Below are 26,726 nucleotides of genomic sequence, written 5' to 3'. Positions count from 1 at the left end.
CAGGGCCTCCAAGCCCTCCGTTTTTTCCTCTCCCAACATCCCCAACAGTACTCTTCCACTGATACTCTCATTCGTTTGGCCGAACTGGTCCTCACCCGTAACAATTTCTCCTTTGAATCCTCCCACCAAAGGGGTAGCCATGGGCACATGTATGGCCCCAGCTATCCCTGTCTCTTTTTTGGCTACGTAGAACAGTCGATCATCCGAAATTACACCGGCACCACTCCCCACCTTTTCCTACACTCATTGATGACTGCATTGGCACCGCCTCGTGCTCCTGCGAGGAAGTTGAGCAATTCATCAACTTCACCAACACATTCCACCCTGACCTTAAATTTACCTGGACCATCTCTGACACCTCCCTCCCCTTCCTGGACCTCTCCATCGCCATTAATGGTGACCGACTTGAAACCGACATTTTTTACAAACCCACCGACTCCCACAGCTACCTGGATTACACCTCTTCCCACCTTACCTCTTGCAAAAATGCCATCCCATATTCCCAATTCCTCTGCCGTATCTGCTCCCAGGAGGACCAGTTCCACCACAGAACACACCAGATGGCCTCCTTCTTTAGAGACCGCAACTTCCCTTCCCATGTGGTTAAAGATGCTCTCCAACGCATCTCGTCCACATCCCACACCTCCGCCCTCAGACCCCACCCCTCCAACCATAACAAGGATAGAATGCCCCTGGTGCTCACCTTCCACCCTACCAACCTTCGCTAAACCAAATCATCTGCTGACATTTCTGCCACCTCCAAACAGACCCCACCAGCAGGGATATATTTCCCTCCCCACCCCTTTCTGCCTTCCGCAAAGACCATTCCCTCCGTGACTACCTGGTCAGGTCCACACCCCCATACAATCCACCCTCCCATCCTGGCACCTTCCCCTGCCACCGCAGGAATTACAAAATCTTTGCCCACACCTCCTCCCTCACCTCCATCCAAGGCCCTAAAGGATCCTTCCACATCCATCAAAGTCTTACCTGCACTTCCACCTGTATCATTTATTGTATCTGTTGCTCCCGATGCAGTCTCCTCTACATTGGGGAGACTGGACGCCTCGAGCAGAGCGCTTTAGGGAACATCTCCGGGACACCCGCACCAATCAACCACACCGCCCTGTGGCCCAACATTTCAACTCCCCCTCCCACTCTGTTGAGGTCACCACCAGACGCCTGGAGGAAGAACGCCTCACCTTCTGCCTCGGAACACTTCAACCCCAGGGCATCAGTGTGGGCTTCAACACTTTCCTCATTTCCCTTTCCCTCACCTCACCCCAGTTCCAAACTTCCAGCTCAGCACTGTCCCCATGACATCTTCTTTTCCACAAATTCACTCCACCCTCCCCCCGACCTCGACCTATCACCTTCATCCCCTCCCTCACTCACCTATTGTACTCTATGCTACATTCTCCCCAACCCCACTTATCTCTCACTTATCTCTCCACAGTTCAGGCTCTCTGCCTGTATTCCTGATGAAGGGCTTTTGCCCGAAACGTCGATTTTACTGCTCCTTGGATGCTGCCTGAACTGCTGTGCTCTTCCAGCACCACTAATCCGGAATCTGGTTTCCAGCATCTGCAGTCATTATTTTTACCTATTTGATGTATGTGACAGGGTGATTTGTCCAGTTTCCCTGCAAAAACACATTTCATGCCAAATAATTGATTCACTATCAAACTAGAAATTTTGAAGAAGTCTATCACTCAGACAATGGACTGAAGACAACAGCATTAGAGGTGCAGAGCTACACACAATAAGAAATAACGATTTTAAAGAAAAATAAGATAGAAAAAGAATCAGCAAGCTACCTAGCCATTATGCCCACTGTAATGCAAATAGAAATGAGACACTTAAACAGCTGAAATAGTATTAATTACACAAGCTAATGTACAACATTATGTTTCAGAGCAATTTTGCAAAATGCAGTGGTGCAACGTACTTTTTGTACTGAACAATCACTGGTGTATAATAAGGATGTAATGGTGTGGCTAAATTACATTTTAACATGGAGCATTCTTCCAAGTAGAGCAATTTGCTGCTCCATATTTGACAGACTTTGAGGCATGATTTTTGACTTGAGCATACAGAGAGCGTAACTCATACTCATGTGACTTACATTTGGATGTAGTAGCAATGGGAACCTGCTGCTCAATGACTAAGAGCATGTATACTCTATCATAGCAACTCCATCGTGATCTGCATACTTTTATCTATGAGCATTTATACAGCCTATAATTCATAGAGATAGCCATTTCTTCTGTGACTTTTTTCCTTCATGTGGTAAGATGTGCAGTAGATAGCCTTTCAAAAAAAGTAAAAGATATTCATTCTAATTCCGATTCTAATGCACCAACACAGTTTGAACACATTAAAATGATTTCCACAGCTGTTACTTTTGCAATTTTGTTCACAAAATTACATTTTTCAACTGCTTCCCTTGCTATCTGTGAATGTAGATTTTTCCTTTCTTTCACTCTGCCTTGTGCTGTGTATTATCCTGCAGCTGAGAGAGCAAAACAGGTGACCTAGTTTGAGGCCCTTGCTCATACTCTCCTTGAACTGTCCTTGAATTTGGGTATAATTACACATTGGCAGTCTGCTCTGTTATATCCATTCTTTGAGTATTAGGTACAAACTACTGCTTTCCATCCTTGATTAATCACCAAGCCTTCACTGTCACTAGATCAAATCCTAAAATTTCTTCTTTGATAGTAGAATGGGAGTACCTACACCACATGCACTGTAGTGGTTCAAGAAGGTGGTTCATTACTACCATCCCAATAATAATTAGTGACGTTTAATTTCATGAATGTTTAACAAAAGACATAGAATCATGAAGCAGAGATCATAAACCAAACTGAGACCAACTTATCATCTTCCATAAAAAGAGATGGAATGCTCAACATTTCTTGTAATTAGCAGGCCTCTAACAATGCAGTTTGAAAAGTAAGATTCATGAGAAAATAATCTTATTAGGGTTAATTGTAAATATTAGTCAATCATACACATTTGCAAGAAGTGCCACTCATATGCAAATTAGCCCATGTAAAAGCTGAAAAATGTATTAAATCAATTGTACAATGAGTAATTTTTGTGAATAGTTCAACACTAAAAGAGAAAAGCCTAGTTACTGATGAGGTCCAGACTTTTATCATTGCTGGAGTGATTCTTTAAACGGGAAGCCCACATTAACCTCTTCAAAACAAGATCTTTCTGGAATGAAACCCTCACCTTTCTCAGTATGTGTAGACACTGAGTGCCGTATAACATAATTGCATCAATTGTATTTGGCCTTAATTAGTAAAAATATCGACTTAATACACCTTTTGCTATTATTTATCAGACAATGACTGGAAGGGTAGGAATTATCATACCAATGTTAAACAAAGCTGAATCATCAGTAGTGGTTTCCTTTTTCTCTTTGCATCTACTTATTCTCTAAAATTATCAAAAGAGGAATTCTGATCATAATGGGCCATTTTGTGATAAAGTATATTGGACCACCAAGACACCGAGTGGCAATTTATTCTATTCATTTAGGCTGTTGCAAATCTGTACTCAATGCTAAATCTTTGAAGGCTTGTACTTAAAGCCAACTAAATCAAATGTTGTAGCTTAACTGTGTTATTATTGCAGCTCACTGCATTGCCCCCCTCTGAGATCACATTCTCCAAAGGAATTGTCTTAGAAGGGTGATTGAGCCTGATGATCTGTTGGATCTGAATTAATAGTTGAAGTAGTCTGATAAGCTCACCTTATTTTAAGATCTAGTGGAAAGACAAACCACTTTAAAGATTAATAGTCCTTAAAACTACAGTATTTTATGGAGGAAATGCAGAGCTGGAAATTATTTAGCTTTGTAATATAACTGAGGAGTCAGGTTACATGAGATGGGACAAGGAAAAGCAACAGATCTTTGATGTTATATGTTTCTCCTCTTTTCTGGCAATTGTCCCCCACCTCATACTTCATTTTCTTTGAGTATGAAAAATACCATTGAGGTATATAGTTTGGGGAAGCTGGAGGGTTATAGAGTCATACAGCATGGAAACAGACACTTTGGTCCAACCATAATCCCAAACTAAACTGGCCCCTTTAAGGTTTTTGAGAAGATTTGTAGCTCAGATGTGTGGCCTAAATCCCTCCAAAAATTTAAGAAATCTAAAAAAAACCTAGAAATAAACCTGATACTCCGAACAGTTGTGAGATCCATGCTACTCCCGTGCACCATTTTAGTTGGGTAGGCCTTTGGCAAAATGTATGCGTCTGTCCATATGACTGCATGTCTATGTGGGGTGGAGGGGGAAGCAAATGTGTTTAGCACTGGATAGGTGACATGTAGGGTTTGGGAGATGAATAGGGTGGGGGCAGCCTATCTCTGTGAAGGGGAGTGCGAGTGAGTGAGTGCAGGGAGTTGGGTGGATGAGTGAGTGTGTAACTGGGGAGTTTGGGGGAATGAGTAATTGACTGGGGAGTTTGATCAATGAGTGACTTGGATTATGAGTGCATGGGGGTAGGGTCAGATGGATAGGTAGGTGGGTGACTGAGTGACTGACAGGATTGAAGATTGAATAAACGTTTTGGGAGTGAGTGAGAGATTGACTGACTGGCTCAGTGAGTGTCTGGAATTAGCGTGACTGTGTTGGGTGAGTGAGTGACTGGGGTTGTTGGGTGAATAAATGAATTATGGGGGTGGTTGGCTAGGTGAGTGAGTGATGGGGTGGGGGCTGGGGTGTGAGTTATAGTTGTTTAATGGGTGAGTGAGTAGGACTGAGCCAAACCCATACCCAACCTTTCCCTCCTCCTCCTCCCTTCACCTGCCCTTCCAACCCAGCAAAAGTCTAACCATGTTCTGGATGCAAGGAAGAAAACTCAGGCTGTAAGGGAACCCATTTCCCACTCCCACTTCCATGTGAATTCTATGGAGGTTAGCTCACAGCATATAGGGGCTGCATGGTGGCTCAGTGGTTAGCACTGTTGGCTCACAGCACCTGGGACCTGGGTTCGATTCCCACCTCAGAATGTGGAGTTTGCACATTCTCTCCGTGTCTGCGTGGTTTCCTCCAGGTCTGATTTTCTCCCACAATCCAAAGATGTGCAGGCCAGGTGAATTGGCCATGCTAAATTGGGAAGTGGATCTGGGTGGGTTACTCTTCGGAGGGTCGGTGTGGACTTGTTGGGCTGGAGGGCCTGTTTCCACACTGTAGGGAATCCAATTTAATCATATCCCACCAGAAGTGAACCAAAAGTGAAACCCATCTTCTTCACTGAGTCCCTTCCTTGGTGATCAGGACTTGGGACCTTATCTGTTTCTCTCCGGCCCTGCTTTGAGTCAAAAATTCAAGAAAAGGCTAAATTAGTTAAATCCATTGCTTACCACTTTTAAATAGTTATTTTTACTAATTACTCCTTTCACTGATTTATTTATTGCTTTGAATCTTTTTTCTCTGAAATCAATGTTTATTGATCTGGAAAGCTTTCTGTTTCTGAAATGTGCTCACAGACCTCGAGTGAGAGAAAAATTGAAATGTGAGCCCACCATGCAAAGAGGTTGGACAGTCATATGAAGGACCAACTCCTGCTTCAACTAATTGAGGAAGTCATTGGATGGATCGGCTGAAGCCTTCTTTAAAATTCACATGGGGAAGAAAATTAAACCGAGGTCATTAGCAGGCACTGGACTGTGATGCATAACGACTCAACGCCCAGCAGCAGCAAACATTGCACTGCCTCCATACCAACATGACTGCAATATGCAGTCCAGAGTGAAATGAATAGCAGGCCAGCTACATGCTGACCAGGGATCCAGCTGCAGGCATGGCCAGCATGGTACACACCAAGCCTGCATTTCTTAAAGGCAGCTTGCTTTTCTTAAAGGGGAGAGGTACTCGGGTTGGAGGAACTGATGCAACAGTCTCAGAAAGGCTTTTATGGAAGGAAGTCAGCGCAAGTTATGTTTTTGGATCCCAGCAGTTTCTATCACTGTATTCTATCAAACCTGCCTCACTAACTACCAGCCCAGCTCCATGTTGTTCCTCACTTCCAATTCCAGCTCCATCACACCACATGCTGTTCCTGGAACAACTCGCCACTCACTGATGATCATGATTTAGATAGGTTTGCTACCACTATCCTCCTCAACATATCGAATCCCTCAACTATCCCTCCCTCGCAGGGAGCTACAAGGTCTGCTTGGTCTAGTGTAATACAGAATAATCTCTTTCTGGCTTATCTAGAAGGCGCTCCTGCATTGAAAATGAAGTAATTTTTACATGTTAGCTACTATTTACAATTTTCATTTAGATGACTGATATTACTACAGAGATTACGAGATGTTCCTGAATATTAGATCTGACTCTGTTGAGATCCTAAGCAGTTCTGTCCAAGAATCCATATGACATAATCATCTGGGTGGTATTAATCTTCATTAACCCTTACACTTTATGCAACATTAACACCAAACTATCATGCTATTCAATTTACTATTAACCACCAGTAATCAGGACACCTGCCTAGCATTCAGAAGTTCCATCCCATGCCCACAAAACTGCCAAAGCTGTCAGTCTCACATCCACATCTACAGATTTTACATCCTTTTAGCTATTCAGCATTGCAAAACACCCTCTGATATTCTTCCTTCTTTTTTGCTGGACAGAGGGACAACAGGGAGAATGAGAGAGCTGGCATCTGACAGGACCAAGAACATTTGAATTGATTATACATTGCTGCCTAAAGGCCTTATTTTCTAATCTGACCCAGGAAAGAGACAGAAATACTAGTTCACTGCTCCTGGCCCTGGACCCCAGCTCGAGCACAATGGGATCTCCTAAAGCCCTGACCCCAGTTTTGGGGCTTTGATGTGTCCCTCATGTTCCAGGCCTTGACTGCATCAATCATATCCTGATATTTGACATGATAGATGGGGGGGGGGAGTTGGCAATGGTTTGACCATGGACTGTATGAACATTGCCCCACCCTCTTTCCTTGACATACATTCCTCCTTCCACTTCTCTAAGAAGAGCCAACTGGACTGATAGTACAGCCTCATCCTGAAGGGTATCAGCAAGAGCACGGCTCTGAATAAGAATTATGCATCATCTCAGATGCTGACAGAGCATATACCTCCGAATGTAGCACAGAATTAAGAGTGAGAAAAGTAGGTGGAATTATTCCAACTCCAAAAAAACTCACAAAGCATTTTCTTGTGACAGATGATAGGGGTCAATGTCAAGGAGAAACTTCAAGAGGTGGAGAACCAGCCTTGCTGTATGCGTTGGAGGATTCTAAGTAATCTTCTGGCCTAGGGTCCACTCCACATAGCAGGATGAGACATACTCACACCTATTCTTCCAGAATGTACACAAAGAGACCTGTTATTAGCACAGCATGGCAACAGACCCTTTGGTCCAACTAGTCCATGCTGACCTCTTGAGAGAAAAAAGTAGCTCAATAATATCATCTCTGTTTGACAGTTTGAGGAACAGCAAAACGTGAAGTTGTATGATGCAAAGCCCACAGTCAGACACAGCCTCCCAGTCATTCCTGTCCTTTCTTCACAGAGGCTCAGATGGCAGTACACTGACAGTGTAAGCCACTAACTCTGGGTGAGCTGACTAATGCCCCCAATTCCTTTGAAAAAAGTAAGACTCCCAGAAGTGTTGGTCTATTGGCCAAATTGTACTCAACCCTTCAGGATTTGATTGACCAGGATCTGCAGAACCTTTATATGAATATGCTTCTGGCCAGCAGCATAAGGAAAGTCATCAGCAACTTCACCCTCATCTACAATGGAAGCTGGAAGACGGTGGAACTTAGAAATTGGCAGCCAATCTCACGACTGAATGTGGACTATCAACTTCTGTCAAAGGTCACTGCCAAACAGGACAGGGAATCTGTAACGACACCCAACTGCTCCGCACAGTCTAAGAATGAGCAGACGCAGCTTTCTAATCAAAACTAGAGTCAAGCAGGGTCTTTTGTGCCTTGTTCGAGTGTTGTGTAGAGCCTTTTGCTGTGACCGTCAATTAGGATGCAGGCTTAAGTGAGATGACAATTCCAGGCAGTGAAGGCCTGCAGGTCAAACCCTCCCTGTACATGTCACAGTTTCTGCTCAGTCTGCTGTCAATGCATGAGCATCTACAACCAGTTTAAAGTGGCCTTCAGACCCAAGATAAACTGAGACAAGTGTGAGGCTATGTTGTGAACTGGTCCGACCAATGCTTTATCTGTTTCACCATCAGGTCAGATTACCTGAAGATGCTGGACATATAGCTCAGAGGGAGAAGGGCATTTGTTAAAAACTGAGGAGGGTATTGCCAAGGTGAGGCCAGAACTGGGCAAGTGGGAGCAATGTTCCCTCTCCATCGTGGGTGAAAATCTGGTCATCAGGTATCAGGTTCTCTTGTCATTGTTATGTGTGATGCTGGTGAGGTCTGACCTATCCTCTGAACCTAAACTGTAGTGGTCACCGTGCCACTTTCTATCTTGTCTATAGTGGCACCCCATACAAAACCCAGGAGAGTGAGGAGGAGAAACATTCGCGATGTTACCTTGATGGCCACTTTTGTGTGTGGCTGCATCAATCTTGGTACACACCAGCAAATTTCACTTGGTGCTGAGGTTCCACCTGTATCCAGTGTTGTGAAGAATGGGTCTGGCCATATTACTGTGCAATGTTGCAACTTAGTTGGATTGTACCATTTCAGTTGCTCCTCATGGGAAATGTCTGTACTGAAAAACACCATTGACCACACACCATCATCTAGTAATCAGCACAGAACATCCGGAAAGGTTTGTGGGAAAAGGAGATAGATGACTAACCCTGTTAGACAGTTACCTGAGCAGACAATCAAAGTTACTTGGCAAACGCCTCATTGTTAGAACTTTCTGACAAGCATCAAGCTTATAGCTGAGCTAGTAGCGAGAGGGCACTCACCATCAGTTCGCTCATGAAAGTATAGACTCTTAGTGCCACTATATGCTGTGGTAGTGACGAGGCCATGGCATTTGTTCTTTGCAAGACTGGCCCAGAGAGAGATTACAGAGGTTTTTGTCAAAGTTTGTACTGAAGAGCTCTAAGCTTGACACAATCTTCCCAGGAACACACACCAAGAAAAATATCAGCTGCACTCGGAACACCATCCACTTTGTTTAAGAGGCGCTCTGGTCTGCCTGAAACCTGTTGGTCTTCCAGCGCAAGGAGTTGTCCTTGACCGGGCGTTGCAGATTGAAACATTCTAAGGTATTTATGCTGAGGGATGCACTAAAACTGGAGGCATCTGCTATTAAGGAAATACCACTGCCTAAGGTCTTTCTAGCATAATGTACTGAGTGTTTGGTAACTTACAGAACACCTCAGACTTGCAATGTAATGCATATAGTTCTTGTCATATTTAGTTCATAATCGAATGTTTTGTTTGGATTGATGCAGCTAATAGTGCAAAATGCTCATCTGAGAACTGTGATATTTTATTATACTTTGCATAATGTCTAATTATTTTATTTTGTAATATACATGTTGATAGTTTATGAATATGTTTGCAATAAGAAAATAAAACTGACATCAAGATGCGGTGAGCCACCAGACATGAGGTGACTGCAGTGATATGATACCAGCTGATCTCATTACTGGGCAAGTTAGATTCCAGACTAAAACCTGGCTTGATAGATCATATTTTGATTTATTGAATAAAGTGGTCTTTCAATGAAAAACAAGTATGCAATGATCTAAATCAGGTTCTCACAATAAAACAGAAGTTCATTACGCAAAAGGAAAGAAAATTAAAAACATCAAGCTATTTTTATTTAACACAATTTGAAAATATTCAAAACATGTAGTAAAAATACAATACTCCATATATTCCAATGACATCTCTTAACAGTAATAAGGTAGCAGAGCGATTTCCCATTTTTTCCACAACTATAGGTTTGACTGAACTGTTGCTTTCAATTCCTGGTCTTGAGAGTTTGATAACTCTTCCTCAAATATTCATACAACTGAATTTAGATATTTTCAGCTTCAAATAAGCCCTTAACTAAATACTTCTGGTCTAGAATTTCAAAATAAACCCTTACACTGTCTAATGTTACTAATGCTTCTGAACTAACTTCTTGTTCCAGGAGATCTGTTTCACACATCCAGTTTCAACAGAGACGTCAGTGAACTGAAACCAAAAGCTATCCAACTGACGTGTGCTTCCCTGCGCAAAAACAAACAAACTGAAAGTAGGTTTATGTTCTTTAATAACAGGAAATTCGACATTTCGGGCCAGAGCCCTTCATCAGGAATGAGGAGAGGGTGCCAAGCAGGCTAAGATAAAAGGTAGGGAGGAGGGACTTGGGGGAGGGGTGATGGAGATGTGATAGGTGGAAGGAGGTCAAGGTGAGGGTGATAGGCCGGAGTGTGGTGGGGGCGGAGAGGTCAGGAAGAGGATTGCAGGTTAGGAGGGTGGTGCTGAGTTCAAGGGAATCGACTGAGACAAGGTGGGGGGAGGGGAAATGAGGAAACTGGAGAAATCCGAGTTCATCCCTTGTGGCTGGAGGGTTCCCAGTCGGAAGATGAGGTGCTCTTCCTCCAACCGTCGTGTTGTTATGTTTTGGCGATGGAGGAGTCCAAGGACCTGCATGTCTTCGGTGGAGTGGGAGGGAGAGTTTAAAGTGTTGAGCCACGGGGTGGTTGGGTTGGTTGGTTCGGGCGTCCCAGAGGTGTTCCCTGAAGCATTCTGCAAGTAGGCGGCCTGTCTCCCCAATATAGAGGAGGCCACATCGGGTGCAGCGGATGCAATAGATGATGTGTGTGGAGGTGCAGGTGAATTTGTGGCAGATATGGAAGGATCCCTTGGGGACTTGGAGAGAAGTCAGGGAGGAGGTGTGGGCGCACGTTTTGCATATCCTGCGGTTGCGGGGGAAGGTGCCGGGAGTGGAGGTTGGGTTGGTGGGGGCTGTGGACCTGACGAGGGAGTCACGAAGGGAGTGGTCTTTGCAGAACGCTGATAGGAACCTTCCCCTGCAACCGCAGGAAATGCAAAACTTGCACCCACACCTCCTCCCTGACTTCTCTCCAAGGCCCCAAGGGATCCTTCCATATCTGCCACAAATTCACCTGCACCTCCACACACATCATCTATTGCATCCGCTGCACCCGATGTGGCCTCCTCTATATTGGGGAGACGGGCCGCCTACTTGCAGAACGCTTCAGGGAACACCTCTGGGACACCCGAACCAACCAACCCAACCACCCCGTGGCTCAACACTTTAACTCTCCCTCCCACTCCACCGAAGACATGCAGGTCCTTGGACTCCTCCATCGCCAGAACATAACAACACGATGGTTGGAGGAAGAGCACCTCATCTTCCTCCTGGGAACCCTCCAGCCACAAGGGATGAACTCAGATTTCTCCAGTTTCCTCATTTCTCCTCCCCCCACCTTGTCTCAGTCGATTCCCTTGAACTCAGCACCGCCCTCCTAACCTGCAATCCTCTTCCTGACCTCTCCGCCCCCACCCCACTCCGGCCTATCACCCTCACCTTGACCTTCTTCCACCTATCACATCTCCATCGCCCCTCCCCCAAGTCCCTCCTCCCTACCTTTTATCTTAGCCTGCCTGGCACCCTCTCCTCATTCCTGATGAAGGGCTCTGGCCCGAAATGTTGAATTTCCTGTTCCTTGGATGCTGCCAAACCTGCTGTGCTTTAACCAGCAACACATTTTCAGCTCTGATCTCCAGCATCTGCAGACCTCACTTTTTACTCGATTATGTTCTTTAGTGTTCACTCTGTCCACATGTCAATCTTTCCAAAAGCAGGCAAATTTCCATTAGCACTCCAGTAACAAACTTTCTCATTCTGGTTTTAGAAAAAATCCGTTGTTCTAGAAATATTGACAAATTAGCCATTAAATCCTCTCACTTACATATCCAAAACCCACATGCCACTAGTTCAATATTCAACATCTAAAATAAATGAATATATGTTACGTATATTCAAAAAAATTCACACATCTTATATCACAGCAGCCAGGACAGGAGAAGACATAGTGTATGCCAATGTGCCATAAGATGAAAATGCTGCTGAGTTCAGCTGCAGGAGATCCAGATAAGATGATATACAGGAGAATGCTCATGGGCGTACACGCTAAAATGCTTGGCAAATTTGGTAGACTTGCTACATAGCCTGCTGTCACTCCTGCCAAGGAACATTGAGGAGTCAGTTCCAATTTGGCACAGGATTTCTCACAGAGAAAGAGATGGTCAATTCCAAAGAAGTGTTTAATGACCCAGTGGTCTGTGTGTCTGTGTGGGTTTTCCTGGGTGTTCCAATTTCCTCCTACAGTCCAAAGATTTGCAGGTTAGGTAGATTTCCTGTGCCTAATTGCACATAGTATCCAGGGATGTGAAGGCTAGGAGGAATAACCATGATTAATGTGGTCTTATGAGGATAGGATGGGGGTGTGGATCTGGTTAGGATTTTCTTCGGAGGGTCAGTGCAGACTTAATAAGCCAAGTGTTCTCTATCTGCACTGTTGGGATTTTATGATTCTAGTTGAAGACTTATGCTCCACGGCTTGCCGCTCCCCTAGCTGAGCACTTTCAGTACAGTTACAACACTGGCATCTATCCAACATTGTGGAAAATTGTCCAAGTGTGTCCTATACATAAAAAACAGGACAAATCCAATCTGGCCAATTACCACTCCATCAGTCTACTCTCGATCATCAGGAAAGTGATTGAAGGTATCCTCAATAGTGCTATTCAGCAGCATCTGCTCAGCAGTAACCTACTCAGTAACTCTGCCACCTCCCCCCCTCCCCCACCCCCCCCCATCCCCCGCACCCCCCCATCCCCAGTTTGGGTTCTGCCAATGTCACTCAACTCCTAAATTCATTACAGCCTTGATTGAAACACGAACAAAAGAGCTTAATTCCAGGGTGAGGTGAGAGTGACAGCACTTGACATCAAGGCTGCATTCGCCCGAGCGTGGGATCAAGGACCCCCAACAAAACTGGAATCAATGGTTAGAGTCATACCTGACACATGGGAAGATGGTCATGGCTGTTGGAGCTCAGTCATCTCAGCTGCAGAACATCTCTGCAGGAGTTCCTCAGGGTAGTGTCTTAGGCCCAACCTTGTTCTTTGTGAAAATGCAACAAGATCTGGACAATGTCCAGGCTAGGGCTCACAAATGGCATGTAGCATTTGTGCCACACAAATGCCAGGCTATGACCAATAAGAGACAACGTAACCACCGTCCCTTGACATTCAATGGTGTTACCATCACTGAATCCCCCATTATCAACATCCTGGGAGTTATCATTGGTCAGAAACTCAACTGTAATCCCCACTAAATACAGTGGCTACAAGAGCAGATCAGAGGCTAGGAATACTGCAGTGAGTAACTCAACCTCCGGACTCCTGAAAGCCTGTCTACAAGGCACAAGTCAGGAGTGTGATGGAATAATTCCCACTTGCCTGGATGAATGCAGCTCCAACAACACTCAAGAAGCCTGACATTATCCAGGGCAAAGCAGACTGCTTGATTGGCATCGCATCCACAAGCATGCATTCCCTCCACCTTCAATGTTCAGTAGCAGCAGTGTATACTATTCACAAGATGCACCAAAGATCATTAGACAGCACCTTCCAAACCCATGACCACTTCCATCTATAAGGAGAAGACCAGCAGATGCATAGTAACACCTCCACTTCCAAAATCCTGGAATTACCTCCCTAATGGCATGGTGGGTCAACCTACAGCAGGTGGATTGCAGCGGTTGAAGAAGGCAGCTCACCACCAACTTCTCAAGAGCGACTAAGGGCAGACAATAAAGGCTGGTTCGCTAGCGACACCCAAGTTCTACAAAAAATGAATAAATTTAAAAAATGTTGATGCACTGGTGGTCAATGACTCAGCTTCCATTATAACACAGACAGAAACCACCAAATATCTTAATGCTCCATTGACTCAGAGTTGATCAGCTGAAATCTGAGGTTCAAAGACAGTGACACATCAGAAAGGGAAGAGCTACCTCAGTGCTGTGTATCAGGAGACAGTAAGACCCCTTAGATTAATTACGTTGAATTTGGTCAGTGATCAAGGACAGGAGGTTGTGACTATAACCGAGGCAGGTAGACAGATGTAGGAAGTAGTGCTGAAGGAGTCTCAGTCCTTGAGCTTGTCTAATGGGTTTGAGATTCTTGCTCTGTGTGGAGCTATAGGAAGGATGAGCAAACTGAACGTAGCACCATGGTACAGGTCACCATTCAAGAGAGGGGAAGTAAAGAGAAATGCAATTGTAATTGGAGATAGTATAGTCAGGGGAATAAACACAGTTTTCTGTGGCCAGAATTGACGGTCCAGAAGACTGTGTTACCTGCCTGGTGCACTGGTTCAAGATATCTCATCAGGGCTGCACAGGAACTTCAAGTGGGAGAAGAACAATCCAGTTATTGTGGTCCATGTAGATACCAACTATATGGGTTGAAAGAGGAAGTAGGCTCTGTTGAGGGAATATAAGTAGCTAGAGACTGAGTTAAAAAAACAGAACCAAAAAGGTAATCGTCTCTGTATTGCTACCTGTCCAATGAGCAAATTGACAAATGCTCAACAAAATAAAAGAGGTGAAAATGTGGCTCAAAGATTGATGTTGGAGAAACAGATTGAAGCTCATAAGATATTGACACCTATACTGGGGAAATGGTGAGCTCTTCTGAATCTGTGTGGGTGGGGTTGAGGAACCGAAAAGGAAAAGAGATCTAGATGGGAGTTGTATACAGGCCTCCAAGCAGTACTTAGGATGCGGGGCTGAAAATAAATCACAAGATAGAAAAGCCAAGTAAGAAAGACACAATTCCAATAATCGTGGGGACTTCAATGTGTAGGTGGACTGAGAAAATGAGGTTGGCAGTGGATCCAAAGCATTTGTGGAATGTCCACAAGATGGTTTTTTTGGAGCAGCTTGTGGTAGAGTTGATGATGCAACAAGCAACACTGAATTTGGTGATGTGTAATGGTGCAGACTTGATTAGGGAACTTAAATTGAAGGAACCTCTGGGAGGCAGTGACTATAATGTGATAGAATTCATCTTGCAGTTTCACCTTGCACTATCTCCCCAACATTTGAAGGGCATCTGGACGGGTATATGAATAGGAAGAGTTTAAAGGGCTATCGACCAAATATTGGTAAATGGGACTAGATTAATTTAGGAGATCTGATCGGCATGGATGTGTTGGTGTGTTTCCATGCTGTACATCTCTATGACTCTATGCTTTCAACACTTTGAATATCTTTAAATCATAAATATCTTCTGTGTAGTTGAATGGTATTTTTAGATTTTAAGTTAATTAAACATTTAATAAGAGTGGTTTTTAAAAGGAAGTTAATTGTATGCTGTGTTAATGAATTTTTAAGTGTACAGCTAATGAAGTGTCTTTAAAATGGAAAGAATTTCATTCTATTTGAAATGGGAGAAAGGAAAATATCACTTTTGACACAATGCAATAATATATTCCTGGGAAACTTCTGCTATTTCATTGTGTGTCTGGAAATAAATGAATTACATACTGCAATTTTTCAATTAAATCAGAGTTGCTTTAATTGCTATGTGCTGACTGTAAGTGGCGAAATAATAACTTGGTCTACTTGCAACCTTCAGCTATTTCATAAGCTGCAGATTCCATCAACATACATAACGCCTCACTCCAATACCTCGTCTCTTCTGTTGCAGATTTAATGATATATTTTAAAAAATATTACTATTAAGTGATTCCAAAGGTCTCTAGTTTCATATTATTTCATTGTTATGGGCAATGCTAAATAGTACAGCTGCCGTGCTGGAAGTGTTGAGGTAGCTTTGGTGATTAAACAGTGGCAGTGCTCTGCAGCCTGGGAGCTCCAGTGCTGGAGTGGTATAGTAGTTCCAGTGGTGTACAATTTGGTACCTCCAGCAGGAGAGTGAATCATTTAAACAAGTGGACAGATCCAAATATTAATTAAATGATGAAAGGCTTGAAATATTAAAGGCCAAAGATCACAAGAATGTATCTGTTGGGTATTAAACAAATCATCAAGGTGCAACAAACATTGACCTTAAGCAAAGAAAATAAAGAGAAACATTTTAAATTTTTTAAAAGCTTTTTAAATTTTACTTGTTTGTTCACATGATGTAGACATTTTAGGCCAGCAATTATTAACCATTCTTGATAAGATGGTGATGAGCTGCCTTCTTGAACCACTGTCGTCCATCATGCATAGGTACACCAAAAATGTTATTAAGACAGGAGTTCCAAGATTTTGACCCAGCAACCCAGGCAGTTGGCCCTGCAATTTATCCTGGATGATGATGTTCTTCCTGAATGTTGTTGGAGTTACTCCCATCCAGGCACATGCAGAATATTCTGTCTTATTTCAGACTTGTGACTTGTAAATTATGGACTGCTATACAAATTCAAGTTCTTATATTAACTGATGAATCAAGATATCATTATCAAGATATGGAAGGTGAATGGGGAATTGCAAAATGCTTTCACCACATAGGAGGATCTTGAAGATCAACAAAGCAAGGAAAATAATAAAAATGTACTCACTTTAAGTATCCATGCTCCATTGGGATTCTCCCCCCAAAAATGGACACTCATGAATGTCCAGTTTTTCAGCCCTTCTTGGCTTTCATCAAAGGGACGGACTGCAAGTAGCTTTGATTTGGTACCAAATGGAGAGGTGAGAGAAATTTCAAGATTACCACGACAGATGCTTGACAGGGTGACAGTGACCTGAAAAAGAATCAAAGCATTTACAAAATGTGACAACACAGTTTACTCAATACTAGGAATTGGTTAGCTCAGTTGCTGGAAGGTTGTTTTCTGATGCAGAGTGATGTCAACTATGTTGCTCCAATTCCCACAGTGGCTGAAGTTATCATGAATGATTGTCCTTCTCAGCTGCACGCTTTGCCTGAGGTGTGTTGATGCTCACCTCTAGTCATTTCTCTCTAAGGAGAAATTGACCCTATGGTGACTGAATACTGGAAGCTACTGAAGACCAAAGGATTTGCTGGGTGTATGAAGTGTTCATGCCAGCAATGTCCAAATGATAAAAGTCTCATCAATTTGTGATGGCCCATGTGCCTTTGGAAGGAAGGAGTTCAGAAGTTGATCTCTTCAAGAGACATTTTAAAAGCAAGAAGGTGCGGGGGCAAGGACAGAGAGAGAAATAAAGAAACCCCTATCCAGGCCTGCATGGTAGCTCAGTCGTTAGTACTGCTGTCTCATAATGCCAGGAAGCACTCGAGTCCACCCTCAGGCAACTATCTATGTGAAGTTTGCACATTCTCCCTGCATTTACGTGGGTTTCCTCGGGTGCTCTGGTTGCGTCCCACAGTCCAACGGTGTGCAGATTAGGTGGATTGGCCCCGCTAAATTGCCATAAAATGTCTCAGGATGTGTAGGTGAGGTGGAATAACCATGGGAATTGCAGGGTTACAGGGAAAGGATAGGGTGTGGGTTTGGGTGGGATGCTGTTCAGAGGATTGGTGTGGACTTGTTGGGCCGAATGGCTGGCTTCCACACTGTATGGATGCTATGATTCTAACTAAGTCCAAGAAATCTCTGCCCTTAAAAGAATCTTTAAATCTGTAAATCTGTATTCTGACCAACAGGTTAATCTTTCAATTTTTTAATAAGTATCTGACTTGAGCTTTGAGGGACTAAGTCAAATGAGTGTGGAAGAAAATTTGAGCTGGCAAGTTTGTGTTAGCAATTAAGTAACTGTGTCAATTATACTTTTAATGTCAATAATGGAACTAACCATTTAATTTAAAGTGTATTTATGATGTTTATTTATTTATTTGATTTTTGTTCAGAAAAATTACTTTGATTTCAACCCATGAACCTAATGGATTGATTGGTTTACTGAATATCTAGGTTTGTGGATTCTGAAAAACAAAAGAAACACATTGCTATTTCTACTCAGATCATAATAATTGGTGGTCTTGCCTGAGTTCATAACAAGTATTACTCAATCATGCCTCATTGCTACTGAGTTGAATTACCATTACCACTCAATCTATCAGGTAGAATTTTTATTTTCATATGTGAAAATCAAATCCAAAACGTTGATTAAAAAAAACTTGATATAAAAAATCGTGTTGTTGACTGTGCCCTTTGAACATTCTGAGACCGGCTTATATTTAATCATTCCTTTATTGTATTATAATTCTCAGGGTAAAGTTTTGCCACAAATTGTGCAGTACAAGCATCATCAAGTCTCAGTTTGATTTGCCAAGTCACTTGAACTGACATGCATTCAGGGTGGAGGTTCAGTGATGAAGCAAAATCATACTTATCTGGAGCCAATACAAGACCTAAGAATCATCATGCATCATGGTACTGCAATACTATTCAAAATATCCTTGTGTAGAAGCTGAAAATGCCTGACTACAGGTGGGAAACAGTGCAGTAACTGCAGAGAGTCAGAGGTCAGTCTGAGGATTTCCTGAAATTAGTCCTCAGGTCTCATCTTAATGAGGAGCAGCTCAGAGGGACCAGTTTGGGTCACTGCTTTGCTTCAAAGACTTCATGTAGGTCCTGAGGGCTGGGGGAGGAGGAGAGTGGGAGGGGATACTAATGTTCTTCTTGAACAGGTCCAGCACTTGTAGGCTTGAACTCCATTCAATCTGAACATTCTTTCTTTACAGGTTGTCATGCTAGAGAAAAAAAACTGCTAAAATTTTAGAGGGATGCGAACAGAACTAACTTTGAAAATCTCATGGGAACTGTTGACATTGGAAAGTCAGTAGTCAGATATCAAGAAATACCAATCTTTATACGCAGAAATAAAAGTACATTGGGGAGCTACCAGTATTTATTCCTTTTAATTCTTACCTCTTAAACTACAAAACAATGGGAAAAAACTATATATAATGCTTCTGCTGGTCAGAAAATGTGTTTGCGGGGTTGCACCTGGTTCTTGGTAATCAACGATATAGTGCATCAATGTTGCATCAAAGAATTAAACATTATCCAAGGAAGCAGAACAAAATGATATGGAATTGACCATCTATTATACACTACATCTAATATTGAATTGTACATAGTCAGCAACCATTCCAATACTGTCTGTTTCCATCAGCCCAAAGAAATGAGTTTTCACTCCAAAACGTGTCAATTATTAGCAGTACCATTCTGGTGCAAGGGCTTTTTTTTGGATGTTTGTGCTGGAAACAGATGTAATTTTCTGAGTAGGTGCCAGTGGCAGAGAATATTTTTCCATCAGTGGATGTAGACATGCTATCTATCTTAAGCAAGATGAGTAGACATGATTCCCTACCACAGGTGCAAAATAGTTCCATGTTAGAATAGTGCAGAGACCAGCTTTGATCCTCAATTTGCCTATGCTGACCTGAAATGCATTTAATTCTCCAGCACTTATAATTTTCACCATTTCAACCACTTCTTACACCAAAACTGTAGCTTTAGGATACAGTGCACTTCAAATGCACTATACTGGAGATAGTAAACTTGTGTCAGCATAGGTTCACGCGGACTGCCTTAACATGTGCTCAGTCTCAATCTCCTGTCACTATTACCATCAAAATGAGTGTACTGAATCAAACAACATATAATTATCCTACATTTTAACACCAGTGGGACTATTAAGTTAAGTGTACTGCTGAGAACACTGACAAACCTCACATATGATTGCAACATTGAATTCAGCTTCATCAAAGAGTCAATCTTGTAACCATGGAGGTGCCAGCCAATTGTTTGACCAAGGCACCACTCAATGAGGGCACTTTTTGGATAGAATACTTTGCTGGTGCCTCCATGGTTATGGGTTTGCCTCTGGTGAAGGTGGACTTAATAGGATCAATTAAGAAACCATTAGAATTCTCTCTACAGTTTCAACAACAGTGAAAACAAAATCAATATTTCACATGCAATAACTCTGCACACTCAACAAATATCATTAAGGCAATAGAACCATTCCAAGATAAGTGTATAACTGGGTCAGTTTATGCACACTGCAAAACACACTTATAAATTCTAATTCCGCAAATCAATTGCCACAATCTAAACTATGGGATCTTTTTCTGACAATTAGCATTGATGTGTGGTTCAACCTTCATTACTTTTAATGCTGAAGTTGCCTCTGTTTTTATAAACCTGAGATGGTTGCAGTATCGTAACTTGTACTAAATTGTGGTAGTAATAACAGAAGTGCAAACCCAGCCTAGTAGGAGCACTCTCATCCCCAAGGAGGTTTTTGTGATTCAAATCCCTTTTCATGATCTGAGATTATGAAGCAGGTTGACACTTCAGTGGGAGTATCACACTGTCAGAGTAACAAATTGCAAATGAAGATGATAAACTGAAGCTGAACCTTTCTGCTACAGGTGGTGTCATCAATGTCAAAAAGGTCTTCAGCCCTTCGAATCTGTGCTGATCAAAAATAACCACCTAAATGAGGGGTCTCAGTGGCTCAGTGGTTAGCACTGCTGCCTCTCAGCACTGCTGCCTCAGGCTGTGTTGAGTTTGCACATTCTCCTCATGTTCCGGTGGGTTTCTGTCGGGTGCTCTGGCTTTTCTCCCAGTCCAAACATGTGCAGGTTAGCTGGATTGGCCAAGCTAAACTCCCCAGTGTCTTAATGATGTGCAGGCTAGGTAGGTGAGACATTGGAAATGCAAGATTACAGGGATAGGATAGGTGGTGAGTCTGGGTGGGGTGTTTGGTGTGAACTTGAGAGGCTGAATGGCCTGCTACAACACTTTAGGGATTCTATAATTCTATTCTAATCCCATTTTCTAGTACATAGCTCATAGCCGTGCATGCCTTGGCATTGCAAGTGCACATTACATACTTTTTAAATGTTATGAAGATTTCTGCCTCTACCACCCTTTGAGGCAGTAAGTTCCAGATTCTCACCAATCTCTGGCTGAAAGTACTTTTCCTTCCATCCCCTCTAAACTTCCTGCCCTTTACTTTATATCTATGAGTCTTGGTTTTTGATTCCTCCACCAAAGGGAAACATTTCTTCCCATCTATCCTGTCTATGCCCACTATAATTTTTTACATCTCAATCATGACCCCCCCCTCAATCTGTGGACTGGAAGGAAAACAGTCCTACTCTATTCAGTCCATTTTATTAACACAAATCTAGAGCCTAGGGATCATCCCAGTAAATCTGCTTTGAATGCTCTTTAGTACAATCACATCCATTGGAGAATGTGGATTCTGGAACTGCACACAATATTCCAGCTGTAGGCTAACCATCATTTTATGTAATACCAGCATCACCGCCCCGGTCCTAAACACTATGCCTTGGCTAACATTCAAATAGCATTTCAATGTGTGAGTGTGGGTGAGGTGAGGTGGGGGGGGGGGGGGGGGGGGGGGGGGGGGGGTGGAGGCATGGAGGGATAAGGTGGCAAGGTGGTAAGGTAGTAAGTGGGTTTCAGGGCAGTTGGCAGCTGGATAATGTGGCTGAGATGGGTAGGGTGACAGTGGGACAGGTTGGTAGATGGATGGGTGAAAACTCAGCAATTGGGTTGATTTGGGAGGGGTTGTCAGGTATGGAGGGTCAGAGAATGATGCCTTGATAGTAGGGTCTCATTGGGTTGGGTAGGGTTGGGTTCGTAGCAGTCTGGGACTCAGTTGAATAGTTACCTAGGAGTTGTACAAGGCTTTGATCTATACATACAACAATACGACATAGGAGCAGAAATTAGGCCATTCAGTCCACTGAGTCTGCTCTGCCAATCAATCATGGCTGATACGTTTCTCAACCTCATTCTCCCACTTTTTCCCCACAATCATTGATCCCCTTGACAACCTTTCTATCTCCATCTTATGTATACTCAATGGCCTGGCCTCCATAGCCTTCTGTGGTAATGAATTCCATAGATTCATCACTCTCGGGCTGAAGAAGTTTCTCCTTATCTCCATGCTAAAAGGTCTTCCCTTTACTCCAAGGTTGTGCATTCAGGTCTTAGTCTTTCCTGCCAATGGAAACATCTTCCCAACATCCACTCTGTCCAGGCCATTCAGTATTCTGTACGTTTCTGTAAGATATCCTAAAGGAGCAGAGGGGCAGCACGGTGGCACAGTGGTTAGCACTGCTGCCTCATGGCACTAGGGTAATTCCACTCTCGGGTAAATGTCTGTATAAAGTTTGCCCATTCTTCTCATGCCTGCATGGGTTTCCTAGGGGTGCTCCACTTTCCTCCCACAGTCCAAAGATGTGCAGGTTAGGAAGATTGGCCATGCTAAAATGCCCCGTAGTGTCCAGGGATGCGTAGGCTAGGAGGATTATCCACAGGAAAAGCAAGGTTACAGGGCTCGGGTAGGGGGTTGGGTCTGGGTGGGATGCTCTTTAGAGGTTGGTGTGGACTTGATGGGCTGAATGCTCTGTTTCCACACTGGAAGGATTCTACGATGCTGCATACTGGTTAAATAAATCAGATCTATTTCTCCTAAACAGGGAAACTGTTGGAAGTTAAAACATCTTGAAGAGATTTGTTACTGAATCAACACGTTTGGACTTCTAAAGCATCATGAAGCTGGTCACAGACTATCCAGAGACTGGAAGATCTGGGCCAATATAAAGGTTTAAAATTTTCTGAGATCATAATTAACCACTTTGTGGTTCAAACAACATCCTGTAAGATCTAATTGGGATTTGACCATGAGGCAGTACATTACTATAACTAAAGAATATCCCATAAAATGTTTGAAAAAAAAGTCTCATATTAAAATACAATACATTTAGTTCCACACCTCATATCCAGATCACTGTGTAGACTAATGAATGAATCAAGCAAAAACTGCTTTGGTTTATTATCTCATTTGAAGTTTGGTACCTCCAAAAAAGCAGCATTCTATATTGAATTGTCGACTTATATTCGGTGCTCAAATCCCCAGAATAGGGCTTGAATTGACAACTTTTAACCCATGATTAACACAATATATGTGACATTTGATGAGCTATTGCATTGAAACAAAATTTAAGATTACTCTATTAAGTTTCTTTATTTGCAATCAAAAATAAGGTGCATGGTGATAATTATATATGATTGCTGTCCTGGCAATTTTTAATTGCTCAATCTAAACATTTGATAGCTTCAGACTAGCTGGCTTACCCACCAGCGGAAAAGAAACTTGACAACATAGCTATTTATACATGCTGCCTCTTGGAAATTTTTCAAGTTTAAGTTGTATTACAATATAAAAGACTCCATTATGAGTCACTATAACCTGAATATACTAAATCGTACAAGTTTCCAATTGCTGCAAAACACAACCAACAAAGATTTAACTGACAATGCTGAATTTTGCCATTGTATTACAGCAAATATATCTATTAATGTTGAGACAAAGCATTTTGACCAGACATAAACCAAGTTATGTCAGCTGGAACTCCGCAAGATATTGCTGGATTGCTTAAAACTGTTTGTTGGTGACTCTCTCACCTGTACATGCTCGAGTGAGTCAATTGCGTTCCTTGTATTCATGCAGGCATTCGTTGTTAGATTCAGTGTCAGAGAATCTTTTACAGGAATAGCTCTGGAGGATTCAACAGAAAAGAGGGAAAGGAAGAAAAAAAACAATCTTAGAGAAACAGCACTGTTTAAAGAAGGCATCAAGGCATTCTTCAGTCATTTAGCGAGTATCAATCTAGCACTGTCAGATGGTGCCCCTGCCTTTTCCTTAAATCTTCCAAATACTCTGTCTTTTTTTTATCTCTTCTGGGAAACAGGCTTGAAAGTGAGTTGCAGGTCAAGGCAATAATTACCTGCTGCTCGGGATGCGATCTGATGCGCCTGTATTACATTTGCAGTCATGCATTCCCCAGTCGTTGGAAGCTTCGTGTTACCAATTCTAGTCACATCATTTTTTGCTGATGATAGCATCATGCTTTCATCTACCACATTTACATTTCAAAATGCCAGTCGGTTGGTATTGATTCACTATTAACTATAATGCTCACTTGTAGGAATGATCAAGTCTCAATTCCAGATTATTGTCCCCTTACATTTCCATACTGCCTTCTTTTATATGTGCCCACTTCAAAATTGATTAAAGATGCCTCTTAGAGCTGGATGGATCATGCTGTACATTAAGTACAAAAGTTAAATTACATGAAACGTTGGTAGGAACATATAAATTAGGACTGGAGTACGTCATTCATCTCTTCGAGCTCTGCTCTGTCATTTGTTAAGATCTTGGCTAATCTGAATGTAGCATCAAGTCCAATTTCCTGTGTCCTCCCCTATCCTTTGATTCCCTTGTTAATTATGAATCTAAAGAAACCATAAACATATTCAATAACCCTGCCCCTGCTGCTCTATGTGGAAGAGAATTCCACAGATCAATGATCTGCAGATTGAAAATTAATATGTTCAATGGATGAACTTTTATTTTCACTCTGTGCTCCCTGTTTATCTGTCTCAAAAAAGGATGTAATCCCTCAGCATCTACCCAATGAATTTCCCTTAATATCTCACACCTAGAATACAATCATCTCTCAATCTTCTAGATTCCAGTAGATCTAAAACCAATATGTCCAACCTTTCTTCAAAAATAAACCTCATAATAGAATCCCCACAAGTGGAAGCAGGCCATTCAGCCCATCGAGTCTGCACCGCCCCTCCAAACAGCATCCCACCCAGACCCCTACGTTATCCCTGTAATCCTGCATTTTCCCTGGCTAATCCATCTAACCTATACCTCCTGAGAGGCTATGGCAATTTAGCATGGCCAATCCACCTAATCTGGATATCTTTGGTCATCTCAGGAATCAATCAAATGTACCTTCTCTGAATTGCATTTAATGTAACTAAATCCTTATAATTTATCCTAATATTAAAATTCTAATTATACCTCTGGCAAGGAGACCAGAAGTGTACATAATACTCATGATATGGTTTAGCAGTGTTCTGAACAAGTGAAACAAAACCTCTCTATTTTCATATTCCGTATCCCTTGCAATAAACATTATTCCATCTGCCTTCCTAATCACTTGCTGTACCGACAAACTAACCTTTTGTGACTTGTGCCAGGACAACTAGATTCTTTTATAACATGGAGCTCTGAAATTTTCTCCATTATTTACCTCTCTTCTTGCACAATGAAAATGAAAAGTCATCATTAAATAGGAATGATTGAAGGAGAGCTAGTTTGCTTGTTTACAGCATATGTCACCAAAGGAGCTGAGTCCATGTATACAATTCCAAGAGCAACATCCTGATGGCGATTGTTTCTGAGGTGACAATGAGGGTTTTTGCACAAAGGTGAGTTTATTGTTAAGACAATTGTTAATGCTCAGCTAGTAGAGTAGCTTTTTATTTGTCATTTCTGCCAAATACAACTGATACAGTAAAAATGAGACAGCGTTCCTCCAAGACTGAGGGTGCTACATGGACAGCACAAACTACAAAATTGTACACTGCATAAAGTGCATAAGAAGTGCAAAACACACAAGTTATAACATAATAGAAGAATGATAAATACTAAACATTTTTCTAGCAGCAATTTGAAGTTGTGCAAAGAATTTCAGATGGAAAAGCGTCTGATCAAACTGTGTTAAGGGGCCTGATGGCCTCAGGAAAGAAGCTGTTGCACCGTCTGGCCATGAGAGATTGAATGTTCCGGTATCTTCTGCCAGATGGCAGGAGGGTGAAGAGTTTGTGTGGTGCTCTTCCACAAGAGCTTCCTCAATGCTGTTAGCCTTTCAGCTGCAGTGTGTGGAGCAAATGTCTGTAATGGAGGGAAGAGACACCACAATGATCTTCTCAGCTGTTCTCCGTATCTGTTATAGGATCTTGCAATCCAAGATGGTGTAATTCCCGATCCAGGCAGTGATGCAGCAGCTCAGGTACTCTCAACGAGCCCTCTATAGAATGTGGTGAGGATTGGGGTAGGTGTAGGGAGTTGGGGGGGGGGCTTTCCTCAGCCTCCGTAGAAAGTAGAGACGCTGCTGGTGTTGAGGGTCCAGGTGAGATTCTCCACCAGGTGTCCGTCAAGAAATTTGGTACTCTTCATGATCTCCATGAAGGAGCCACTGATGTCCAGCGGAGAGTGGTCACTCCATGACCTCCTGAAGTCAACAACCATTTCTTTCACCTTGTCCACATTGAGAGACAGGTAATTAGCTCTGCACCCGTTCATTAGCCGCTGCACCTCCTCTCTGTATGCTGACTTATGGCTCATGCTGATGAGACCCACTGCAGTCATATCATCGCGAACTTGATGATCTAATTCAACCTGAGCAACGCTGCAAGGTTGTGTGTCAGCAGGTGAACAGCAGTGGACTGAGCACACAGCCCTGGGGGACCCCTGCGCTCAGTGTGATGGTGTTGTAGATGCTGTTCCCAATCTGGACTGATTGAGGTCTCCCAGTCAGGAAGTCCAGGTTCCAGTTACAAAGGGAGGTATTTAGACTCAGCTTTCCGATAATTTGCTGAGGAATGATAGCAGCACAGCTTACATAAAGATAGGGAACACACAACGTTTTATCTCCTAGACCAAGAGTTGAGTAATTGCATAAAACGTTGAAGTACAAGGCATATTAAGGCAATAGGATTACTTAGGATGTATGAGGGAAAAATGATTAAATGTTCAGTTTGTTCATTGTGATTCCAAATTCAGAATGCTAAGGTGAAACCTTCCAGACACAGGTCTGGAAGTGGAAGTCACTTTCACTTGGGGGTGGGGGGGGAGGGTAGGT

The 26,726-nt window shown here is 42.7% G+C and overlaps 1 protein-coding gene across 1 annotated transcript in view; it reads right to left on the bottom strand.

Moving 5' to 3' along the window:
* LOC132816742 (PC3-like endoprotease variant B) overlaps positions 1-26,726 on the bottom strand; it is an 876,366-nt gene that overhangs the window by 49,809 nt on the left and 799,831 nt on the right. Inside the window, exons 15-16 of the mRNA XM_060826651.1 lie at positions 23,470-23,563; positions 16,591-16,776 (exon numbers count right to left, since the gene is read on the bottom strand). Coding sequence (XP_060682634.1) covers positions 16,591-16,776; positions 23,470-23,563 — 280 coding nt within the window. The remainder of the gene's footprint in view (positions 1-16,590; positions 16,777-23,469; positions 23,564-26,726) is intronic.

The sequence above is a fragment of the Hemiscyllium ocellatum genome, chromosome 6 (assembly GCF_020745735.1).
Source record: "Hemiscyllium ocellatum isolate sHemOce1 chromosome 6, sHemOce1.pat.X.cur, whole genome shotgun sequence".
Taxonomy (NCBI): domain Eukaryota; kingdom Metazoa; phylum Chordata; class Chondrichthyes; order Orectolobiformes; family Hemiscylliidae; genus Hemiscyllium; species Hemiscyllium ocellatum.
Note: the sequence above shows the minus strand (reverse complement) of the source record. Positions and strands in the feature narration are given on the sequence as shown.